The sequence below is a fragment of the Mus caroli genome, chromosome 16 (genome assembly GCF_900094665.2).
Source record: "Mus caroli chromosome 16, CAROLI_EIJ_v1.1, whole genome shotgun sequence".
In the NCBI taxonomy this organism is placed as follows: Eukaryota; Metazoa; Chordata; class Mammalia; order Rodentia; family Muridae; genus Mus; species Mus caroli.
Genome location: NC_034585.1, coordinates 52,641,143 through 52,653,432, shown reverse-complemented (window position 1 = coordinate 52,653,432; position 12,290 = coordinate 52,641,143). Strand labels below are relative to the sequence as shown.

General features: G+C 40.4%; 1 protein-coding gene across 2 annotated transcripts in view; it reads right to left on the bottom strand.

Annotated features, from left to right (window-relative positions):
- The window catches only part of Impg2 (interphotoreceptor matrix proteoglycan 2), a 66,435-nt gene extending 55,228 nt beyond the window's left edge, over nucleotides 1-11,207 (bottom strand). The window contains exons 1-3 of one of the 2 annotated variants that reach the window (XM_021185504.1): nucleotides 10,905-11,207; nucleotides 10,201-10,428; nucleotides 670-836 (exon numbers count right to left, since the gene is read on the bottom strand). In XM_021185504.1, the coding sequence (XP_021041163.1) occupies nucleotides 670-836; nucleotides 10,201-10,428; nucleotides 10,905-10,989 (480 nt within the window). In that variant the 5' untranslated portion in view covers nucleotides 10,990-11,207. The remainder of the gene's footprint in view (nucleotides 1-669; nucleotides 837-10,200; nucleotides 10,429-10,904) is intronic. The other variant, XM_021185503.1, reaches the window with a different exon arrangement.
- Nucleotides 11,208-12,290: the final 1,083 nt, after the last annotated feature.

Sequence of the window (12,290 nt, the reverse complement as noted above, 5' to 3'; positions counted from 1 at the left end):
GCAGTTCTGTTCCTCTAGAGAACCCTGGCTAATACAGAACTCAGGTTTAAAAGGCCACACACAGTGGTATGCATCTCTAACCCCCACACTCCTAAGGCAGGATGGGAGGAGACATAAACAGGAGAATCATCCAGAAGTTCACACGTTTTTTGCAAAAGCAAAAATTAAAAGAGACCTTGCCTCAAAAACAGGTGAAAGGAGAAAACTGACTCCCAAGAGGTTGTACTCTGCCAACCACATGTATGCTGTGGCATTCATGTGCACACATGCGCGCGCGCGCGCACACACACACACACACACACACACAGAGAGATAAATAAAAACAGAACTTTAATTAAAAGCACATTTACACTTCACTAAATGTGCTATATGGACTAAATCCTCAACCTTCATTAGAATGTCTGGGATCCATTCTGAATGAATTTATGAATGAATTTGGCAAGAATGTTCAACTCACACAGAATCCTTATCTTTAAATTTCTGCATGTACCATGTATAAACAAGGCTGACACTGTTTTGGACCAGCAGTGTTCATTATCAAAGGCCAGAGCTAGGGATAGAAAACTAAGCTATTCCCCAGGGCAGCCCACTCAGCATCCTCACCTTCTCCTCCTTTAGCCTTTAGCGGTGCACAATCACACCTACTACAAGGCTCGCTGTGACACTTACCTTCATGATTACGTTTCTGTGTTCCATAGACTGACTAAAGTGGGCGCCCATTTCAAATACACTTGTGACTCCATCCTCACATAAATTCATCCAGTGACGATATTCGTCACGCCCAGGAAGTCGATCCCAAAACGTCCTGAAGGCTTCCCAGATGGCTTCCTGGCACACTGGCAAGTAAAGAGAAGGCGTTTAGGCAACGAGAAGATGCTCTTTACCTACTGTGTTCCCATGGTGATCATGGGGCAACTCCCTCCCACTCTCCTGAGACACTTTGATCACAGTATCCTTTCTGCAGGGTCATGAGAATAGTAGTCAGCTAGAAAACACCCTGTTCAAACTTCTCCATTCCGAAAAAGACATTGCACTCTCCAACGCTTCTTTTATACAGGGGAATAACTCACCTCTTAATGAATTCTTTCCCTGCTGACTTAAAAACAAATGGGTCCTTATGTCATGAGAATGTAACTTCCATTGAATATATTGTGTTGGTCTGTTTTATTAACAGGCACTGTCATTTTAAGTTTCTTTGATTTTTTTTTTTACTTAAGTTATAACTTCAAAAGACAACTTCTCAGCTTTTCAAAAGATAATGACACTTTTGGACTCAGTAGTAAAATAATTCCTAATGACTTATGACTCAATGCATAGTTCAGCCCTCATCAGAGGACCTGCTGCTGCTGCTTCTCCTTCTCCTTCCTCCTCCTTTTCTCCTTCTCCTTCTCCTTCTCCTTCTCCTTCTCCTTCTCCTTCTCCTTCCTTTCCTCCTTCTCCTTCCTTTCCTCCTTCTCCTTCCTTTTCTCCTTCTCCTTCTCCTTATTCTCCTCCTCCTCCTTCTTCCTTTTCTCTTTTTCTCCTTTCTCCTTTTCTTTCTCCTTTTCTCCTTTATTCTCCTCCTCCTCCTCCTCCCCCTCCTCTTCTTCCTCCTCCTTCTCCTTCTTGCAATAGATAGTAATTAATACAGAGACCCACAACTGGTCAACATGCAGAGAATAAGGGACATCAGAACACTCAACCCTAAATGCAATGTCTACATCACATTCCTCCTCTCAAGGCATTAAGGATCTGTGCAGACGAGGGGATAGAAAGAACCTAAGAGCCAGGAGAGGTGGATGACTTCATGGAAACTGTTTACCAGACACAACAGGACAGATGAGCATATGAAAAGACAGACTGTAACAGCATGCATAAGACCTGCACAAGCTCAAGCCACACAAAACACCAGCATGGGGGGGGGGGGGGGGGCAAAAACCCTCACATCTAGCTGCAGAGTCATTGGCATTCAGTGGCTGCTGTGAGAGGGGACTCAGTTTTCTTCAATAGAGTGACATCTGGTATCTGGACCACATTCCAGAACAGACCTCATGCCCAGGTGTAGTGAGATTTTTATTTATTTATTTATTTATTATCATTAAGACAGAGAGAATTTGAATTTGGTACATAGGAAAAATGGAGAGGATCTGGGAATAGTTGATGAGGAATAATAATGTGGTCAAAGTATATTTCATGAAACTTTCAAAGAACAAATAGAAGCTTTTTTTAAAAAAAGATTAAAAAGAGTCAGGCAGCGCTGGCTCACGCCTTTAATCACAACACTTGGGAGGCTGAGGCAGGTGGATCTCTGAGTTTGCAGTCAGCCTGCTCTACAGAGTTTCAAGATGGCCAGAGAAACCCTGTCCCAACAAAAAGAAAAAAGAAGAAAAGAAAAATAAATAAATAAATAAAATGAGAGAATGACATTTTAAAAGAGCCTAGAGTGAAATGCAGAAATGCAAAGGAATGGGATCTACTCTTGGGCAAACTTATCAGACACTGAATTTAAAAAGGAGCATTTGGAACTCCTCAAGGCTTCTCAGTTGAGGGCACTTTGTAAACCAGGGAGAGTTTGGTTGTCGCTCTCCATCAACTACAGCTTATGCCTGAAACAGGAAATAATGACAAATTCCATTCAGTCACGCTCCATGGCATCTACACAAACAAAGCAAACAATTATGATGACATAAGAACTTGCACAAAAGTGTTTGAAATCGTTTACACTTGCCAAAGCCTGGAGGTATTAAAGATGACCATCAATAAACAAATGGGAAATAAACTCTGGTAAATCCACACATTGGGATATCACTCAATTATTATCTCAAGATGAGCTTTCAAAGCATTAAAACTGTGTACCTCTAACTTATAAGCCTATTGCCAAATCAACCAAACCAAGCTGTATGATTCCGATACAAATCTGGAAAAGAGGAAGTATGGGGACCCCAAAGTGATGTTTGTCAGGGTTTTGGGAAGTAGGGGGATGAATAGGTTGTTCTGAATGATGCTATAATAGTTGGTAAATGTCATTATACATTCACCAAAGCACAATGCACAATGAATACATAGGGAACTCCAATGCAAACTATGAGTTTGTTAATAATACACCAATGTTGGTGTATCAATTGTAGCAAATGCACTGTGTTACTATGATGTTAACGCTAGGGAGTTTAAGGAGCTTGGTGCTAACCTCATGAACATCCTGCTTAGCTTTTCTCTGAACCTAAAACTGCTGTAAAAATAAATTCTACTGATTTTAGAAACACATTTAAATCTATACATAAAAAAATATATTCTGTAAACTGGAGACAGCTCGGCAGTTAAGAGCACTCAATGAACTTGCAGAGATATGTAGTTAAGTTCCCAGCACCCACATGGTGCCCACAGTTCCAGGAGACTCAATGCCTTCTTCTGCTCTCCAGGGGTAGTAGGCACATGAGGTCTTTGTGCACAGAGGCATAACAACACTAATACATCGAGAATTAAAAGAAATAAACATTTTCTTAAAAGATCACTTGCTACTCTTGTAAAAGATCTGAATAGTATTCCCAGAACCCACATCTGGTAGCTCACAACGATCTGAAACTCCAGCTCTATAGGATCAAACACCCTCTTCTGGCCAGAACATAGACCCACACCCATGACTCACATACACACACACATACATTTGTAAAACTTTAAATGATATTTGTAAGACTTTGCTGTGTGAAAATGAAAACTAATCAAGTGTACCTGCCAGCCATCACAAGAGAGGTTGCTAAGCATGATCCTTCTGTTGCTTTTGCATCACTGGGAGCACAGTGCCCTTAAGGGAGGGAAGATCAACACAGGGTCAGGATTCCAGAGAGTTTCATTCACATCACGAATGGAAGCATGGCGGTATGAACATAGTCTTATGCTCAATGCCTGACAATCCAAGTACTCACTGTCATAAAATGAAGTGGGGAAATGGTCATACAGTTAAGTCAAAGGGAGTTCTGTTCCTAAAGCTAATATTTTATATCTATCTAAATCTATTTAATCTATTTAAATCGATACCCAGAATTTTGTGTCTAGTATCAGAAACCATAAAACTACTCAAATCCACTCTCAATTCAAACAGGCTGAAGCCACTTCAAAGACAATTGTTTACAACCTCTAGGAACAGTCCTGGAACCACACAACAAATGAAGACACATTCGCTTCAGAAAATCCAGTGAAAGTTGATGTGGAAAGCGAGTCAGCTGCTGTGGACAACAAAAACAGGAGACAGCATCCTTCTAAACTGGAAAGAAGCAAGGCTTCTTTCATCCACAGGCTAGAGCTGTGCACAAAAGTCCTATAAAAGCCAGTTTAAGACAGTCTGAACTGATAAGCAATTACAATTAGGCTTCCGAATACAAGACTCATATATGAAATCAGTTGTATGTCTGTGATGGTTTGTATATTCTTGGACCAGGGAGTGGCACCATTTGGAGGTGTGGCCTGGTTGAAATAGGTGTGTCACTGTGGGAGTGGGCTTAAGACTCTCACCCCAGTTACCTGGAAGTCAGTCTTCCATTAGCAGCCTTTGGATAAAGACATAGAACTCTCAGCTCTGCCTGCGCCATGACAGCCTGGATGCTGCCATGCTCCCACCTTGATGGTAATGGACTGAACCTCTGAACCTGTAAGTTAGCCCCAATTAAGTGTTGTTTTTTTATAAGACATGCCTTGGTCATGGTGTCTGTTCACAACAGTAAAACCCTATGTTTTAAAACCATATGTCTGTCTGTGTATTGAACATAGAACAACTAAAACTACACATAAAACAATCCCATTCACCAAAAAAACAAAAGTATAAAAAAGTAAAATAAGTAGGAATAAATACAAGTGTCCTAGCATGGTCTCTATTGCTGTTGTAAACACCATGATCAAAAGCAATTTGGGGACGAGAGGGATTATTTGGCTTACTGTCCCTATCACAACTCACCGAGAGGGAAGTCAGGGCAGGAACAGAGGCAGAAACCATGGAAGAATGAGTCTGTCTGGCTTGTTTGCTTTCATGATTTAGTTTGTGTTCTTACACAACCCATAACCACCTGCCTAGGGGTGACTCTACCCACAGAGGCCTGGCCCTTCCTCTTGATTAATCAATCATTAATCAAGAAAATATGTCACAGGCCAATTAAATGGAGGCAATTCCTCAACTGAGGTCCTTTCTTCCCAAATGACTCTAGATTGTGTACAGTCGATAAAAATTAACCAGAACAGGAAGTATACATTTTTTTCTTTGAAAACCAAAACAAACAAATTGAACATTTGTAAACAAAAATAGAACAACTTCCGGTTTGTGGATTGGAATATTTAACACTGTTAAGACAATGTCTCCAAACTGACTGCATATTTAGTATAATCCTAACAAAATAATTATTTATATCTTTATATTAACAAGCTGGTTGTAAATTTCATTTTTATTATGAGGAACTTAGGATTGCCAAAACACTGTATACTAAGAAAAAAACCTCGAGGACTCAGGTTTCTCCATTTCACATGAAAACTGTATCATTATCTGAGTTTATTACAAAGGATGTATACAAGATCTATACACTAAACAAAATATTAGCAATATGCTCCTCTTATCCAGTCAACAATGCTGTCATATTCTTAGGATTGTCAACAGGTCTACAAGTCTTAGTGTTTACTAAGACCCTTAAAGATACTGTTTTTACTAAAATCAATCCCATTTCAATGATAATAAAATGGAAGTTTGCTGTGCTTAATGTGTTATGTCAGTAATCTAAGCACCTGGGATAGGAACGCAGGATTGTCACAAGTTCAAGGCCATCCTGAAGTATAGGGTGATTTCAGCCTGCGATTAAAAAGATATCTTTTTTAAAATAAAGCATAATTTTCTGGGGGCTGGAGAAATGGGTCAGTGATTAAGAGTATTTACTGGACAAAGACCCAGTTTTGGTTTTTAGCACTTATACAGTGGCTCACAACTGTTTGCAATTCCAGTGCCAGGGTTCTGATGTCTTCCTTTGACCTTCATAGACGTTAGTCACACATATGGTACACATAATTGCATGGAAGCAAAACACTCAAACCCTTTGTGTGTGTGTGTGTGTGTGTGTGTGCAAAAAGGTCTGAATAACTTTCCTGGAGACATGGATCCAGCAACTGTGCAGATCAAATATTATATGAGGCCTACTGACACTAAAAAATAATCATCTGTTATTTAACTGAAGTTCAAGTTTTAACTGGCTGCCCTACATTTTTACTTACTAAATCTGGTGAAAGGAAATAAAACTCGAGACCTGTGATTCATGTAATGTATGTCAAATAGCCCAAAGAGTTGTTTGTGAGCTTTGAAACCTGGGGCTGAGAACATAGCAGAACAGGCCAGGACATGCCTGGGCAGGCCCATCGTTACATGTCCTGACTGGCCTGGTGCCTCCCTATCTCCCGCCCTTCTGACAGTCTGCTGATGTTTAAATGGACCAATCATGTGAAACCGAGCCAATTCCTCCCCCAGTCCCACCCCCTTTTCTATAAAATCCCCTAGCTTCCAAGCCTCGGGGTTGAAACCACTGTCTCCTGCGTGAGATATGTTTCGACCCGGAGCTCCGCCATTATGGCTCCACCATGTGGTCGACACCTCTGTCTCCTACGAGAGATACATGTCGGCCCAGAGCTTCGTCATTAAACTACCTCATGCTTTTACATCAAGATGGTCGTCTGTTTGTGATTCTTGGGTGCACGCCGAATGGGAATTGAGTGGGGGTTTCCCCACTAGGTTCTTTCACTGGCAGCCATATTTATTACTCGTGACAGAGTTATAGATGGCCTCATCCTATCCCACATTACTCCGGAACATGAGCTTTAAACAGATAGAACTACACTCAGCTTTTGAGTTTCCATACCCTCTGGGATCACCGGAAAATGTCACCTTGTTTTTCACACTAGGCAGGGATGGCTTGTCTGTGTACTTCCTACATATGTATCTCTCCACTTAGAATCACTTTCACTGTATCCCGGTGGTTCTGGAAAGTTGTGCTTCGTTTCATTTCGTTTCCTTTACAGAGATTTCCTTGCCTCTGCTTCCCAGCTGCTGGGATTAAAGACATGCACTACTGAGCCTAGCTGAGTTATTTGATCTCTTTTTTTAATGTTTTTGTATATTTGAGCTCTTCATCCTTTGTTATATATGTAACTAGCAAAGATTTTCTCCCATTCTGAAGAGTTTTTACTTGATTAAAATTTTCCTTGGCATTCTGTAGTCTCTGTTTATTCTCTGTTTCTTGTCAGTTGTGGGTCTCTCTGTGTTAATAAAATAAATATGTGTAAATAGAAGCTTTCCAGATGGAGGATAGGAGATGCACTAATCTATGAATATAGAGATAAGTCATCAGGAGTTGGTTTAACACTATGCTTACTGACCAGCATATCAGTAGTAGGTTCTCCCTGGGGACTTATGACCTGTCTGGTCATAGGTTCTTGGCTTGATGATGTGCCAGATATGGGTTTCATCTTGTGCAGCAGGATTTAAATTTCTTTAGAAAGTGGTTGGTTATTCTCATGACCTTCATGCCACTATTGCGCCAGTAGCCATGTACTGACAGGCCGATATTTGTAGTTTGTAGCATTCACAGCTATGTAAGATTTATTGAAACTGGCCAGTAACCACTACCAAGGAATTAAAGTCAAATTCCAGATTCAGCTGAACCAGAGGACTCCAGGTGATGCTGATCCAAAGTGCCTGCACTAGCATTCAGGTGATGCTGGTCCAAAGTGCCTGCACTAGCATTCTGTGCAGCTGTTATTCCACATGGCTCAAAGTTCAAAGCAGGAACAGAGAAACAGTGAAAACATACAGACTGGTTCTCATCACTGACGCCAGATGTGCTCAGACACAGAAGGTATCATGTCTGAATAGGGGTTGTTTGCATGATGTCCCTGAACATGCCAAACTGCATTGATGAGGAGTGGACAGGAGACATGTTGTCCTTGACATTCCTTGGGCAGGTAGAGGCACTCCTCCAAGGGTGTTAAAGTTCTCTGGGTACAGAGTTCACACAGCAGGGTAGTGTAGGAAAGCCTGTCATACGGAGGCTGCTAAGAATGAAGATTTCTATTTATTTCTTCTGAGAGTGCACACAGCACCATCCAGCACTGTGAAATCTGGCCAGTAAGGGATGGAGCTTCCAGGTCAGTAACNGGTATTACCATCAAGTACTAGAGAGTAACAGAGAGCTACAGCAATGCCTATAATGATTGCTTAGCTTGAAGGGAATGTGGGTATTGTACTCCCCCAAGGCTTAGGGATCATTATAGAAGAGAGGACAGAAATCCAGAGGTGATAAAATGACTACAAGGAGGCATTATCTTTTAGGTACAGCAGGGAATCTGCACCTACAAACTCACAGTGGTTATAACAACACGTATAAAACCTGTGCAGGCCCAAGCAGGATCAAATCCCAGCATGGATGTTTGTGCATCTCATGTGTGCCTGGTGCTCATGACCAGAAAAGGGGATCTCCTGGGAATGGAGTTACAGATGGTTGTGAGACACTACGTGAGTGCTAGAAACCAAAACCTGGCATATCAATTGAAGTATTATTTTCTACCATGATCATAATAACAACAATATTATGAGTGTGTTAACCATTTACTTTTCTGAGGTTTCTGCTCTTGCTAATTTTTTTAATTATTTCTTTTATTTTTTGAAATTACAATATAACTACATCATTTTCCCCTTCTTCCCTTTCCTCCCTCCAAACCCTAACACCTTGCTTGCTCTCTTTCAAGATCACAGCCTCTTTTTTCATTTTACACACACACACACATACTCATATATATGTATATATATTACCAAATACATAAGTACAGTCTATCTACCATGTACACTATTACTTCTATGCATATTTTACAGCTCCTTTTCAATAACCTACTCGCAGCACCTGTCATTCTTTAATTATATCAAAAATGTTTCCTTTTCCTTTTCTTGGCTTCTTTTTGAGCAGTATCTCTCGAATTTATAAAGAAAGAAAGCACAAAGCAACTCAAAGCAGAAGCAGATTCCTTAATGGTTGGCCCTTTCCTCTTCCCTGTGGAGTGGACCATTGAGGCAGTCCGGACATCCTGAGCCAGTTAAAATCCAAGCAGTGTAAATCATCTCGTTAGATTGCCCACTATCATTGTCCATCACCGGTCTTTCATGTCCTCAAGTCACTTTGCAATTTCACTTGCAACCCTAAAGTCCTACACAGCAATTCTAGATCTGTGGCTCCCCCTTCTAAAAGTAAAAGAAGAACCTGTTCCTGTGCACCGTCTGATAAAATACAATCAAGGCTGTCACATCCGTAAAAGAACTACTAATACACTCTGCCATGTTAGAGAAAGATAGAACATTACATATATGAAGTGTGTTTGTTACCTGATAGTAAGTCCTTATTTTAAAAACTTTAGTGTAGAAGACAATGGAAAAGAACAGAACAATCAGATAATGATGGAGCGGGGGGGGGGGGGGGGGGGGGGGGAGGAGGGGGGAGAGGCAGTCATACAGTCAAGTGCCAGGGAAAATAGTAAGTGCTCAATGAGCCTCCGTTGACCAAAAGGATGGCTGTGTAATAGGACCATCCCGATCAGTTCATCACCAGTCTCGGCACTTTCCATTGGCTGTTGAACATACAAAATGGCAAATTGTGAAAAACCTACAAATGTCTAATAAAATGTATAGACAATGTTCAATTAAGCAATGTAAGAGACGTAGTGTACAGTTACGTAGCAGAAGACATGAACCCAAGGATAAAATTGCTTAATCAAAAATGAGACAAAAGCCACGTGAGGTCACTGAGAGAAGGCATTAAAAACTGTGTGCCCTAATTAGACAACCATTTGCGTGAATCTATGGTGTCCAAAGTACACAATAAAGAAAGTCATTATGTTTTCATCTGTAAAATAAGGAGGAAAGCACATAAGTCTATTTGTAAATATGTGCTGTGTGAATAAGTAAGCAATTTACCATAATGAAAAATAAAAATTATACTTGAATATATCCAGTCTCAAAATAGTGTTTTCAAATACTTCAAAAAAAATCAAAATATTTTCTCTTACAATAATGTATACTTTTATCTTAATTTATATTAATATGACAAAGCCCCTTTCTCACTCTTATTTGGTTCATTTCGATCTAAAGCGTCACATCTTTAATATAAAAGTGCACACAAATGTGATGGGTTGAGTACCATAATGCCTGCTTACCTCGGGCTTTAAAATACTTCACATGACTTGCCACAGCCTCTGCAACAGTTTCACTGGGGCAAATTTTTACTCCATTTGGGAACAGAATAGATCGCCGCCTTCTAAGCAGCCATCTCCTCCCAGTCTCCGTGGCATCCAAAAGCTGTCTCTTCCTGGTAGGCAGGGAAAGATCTGTTGACTTCTCAGGTGAGAGGACAGAGACTGCAAGCATGGGTTCTTGTCTCTCTTCTGCAGAAAAGATGCTCTGTTAGTACAGAAAACAGACTGGGAGCATAGCCAGGGCTTTCAGGATGGGTGGAGACACCATACAAGTGACAGCAAAAAAAGAAAAGCTCTTGTTTGCACCACACTGAAAATGTAAAGACAAGGCTTAAAACGCATACGCGCATGCATATCAAAGGACGAAGTATTCCAGCTTTTCCTCATTTGGCTAGTAATCCTTTAATTCAAGATTGTTTTTAAAATCAAACAGACGCCAAATTTCAACACAAGGATGTAAGGTTTGAACCAGAAATTATTAACAAGGAAGGGAAACCTAAATCACGGGAGATATTCTAAGGCTGCTCAATAAAGCAATTGTGAAGATTAATAGCCATATAGTATATACATATATAGTATATAACAGCAACCACATCAAATGTGGCTATTTTAAACTATTCTAAACGTGCCTGCAAACCTGAGAACAAAGATCAGCTTTCAATTACCTGAGGCTGATACAAGGTTTCCTCCTGTCAGGAAAAGTATCAAAATGCCCAGAGAAATCCTCCCCACAGGGAGAAACATAGTCATCTGGGCCAAAACCAAAGAAACCAGATGACAAAATCCTCAAGGGAGCATTCGGAGTTCTAAAATGCTCACTAACAAACTTTTCCCAAAAAAAGTCCTTGCAGATAAAAGTTTATGCCTGGGAGTGGGAAGCCACTCTAAAACCATTGTCAGTTAGGGTAAATAAAATGTCATCCTTTCGAGTAGCTCTGGTTTCTTTTCTGACTTAATAGGGACACTATGGAAGCAGGGAGGTAAGCTAATTAGGACAGATGGGCAGAGAGAATTCTATTCTAATCTAGCTAGCTAAGCGCCTTACTAACCGTCGCCTCTCTTTAACCAGCAGTTTATTTACAAGCAGTATGCCTCACATGTGGTCTTCCTCCATATGTTCTGACTCAGTGGGTCAAAGGTGGTAGATTTACACGTCCTCTGTGTTCTCCTAGGACTGAGAGGCAGAGCCTAAAGTGCCTGGTTCCCTGGGTAGAAGAAAATCCTTCCTTTTTAACCACTCACTCTTCATCCTGTGCGCAGTGAAAGAATAATAAAGCAAGCCCGTGGTGGCACTATTGCGAGAATTAACAACAGATCAACTCATTTCATCCACACCGCATGGCTTAAAACAGTACCTGACAAATATTAAGCGCATAATATAAATCACGTTTGCCAAGTTGTCTATATAATTTGGAGATCGTGCCATCTGAGATGGGAGTGACATGTAGACACAGTATGGAAAAGTCACTCAAAACAGCCCTGAGTAAGTATCTACCAAGAAACATCCTGAGGGCTGTTTCAGTGGGGCTCTGTGAACCACACAATAGTGTCTAACATTGTGATGCCCTGGATTGAAGTCAAGTCCTTTACAGTTGATTCCTGCTGACTGAACAGTTCTCAGTGACCTTGCTCTGAGCCCATCCTGCCCTAAAGAATTAGCAGCATATTCTTGGGATAAAATGGTGCAGTATTGCCCAGAATGGCATTCACAGGGTATTTGTCTATTTGAACGAAAGGAACTCTTTATCTAAAAGTGGTATCCTACACCAAATGCGATCAGATAAAATTCTATATCAGTAAAGGTTTTTATCCACCTAACCAAGTAGAAAACAACAAAATTAGCCCCAAAAAGAAAAACAACAACAACAACACCCAGTGGAAACTAGAAAATACTATCAAATAATTTATAATTTTGTTTTATATATTATGGTGAATTGTTTTTAATTTCTTTTTTTTTTTAAGATTTATTTATTTATTATTATATGTAAGTTCACTGTAGCTGTCTTCAGACACACCAGAAGAGGGCGTCAGATCTCATTACGGATGGTTGT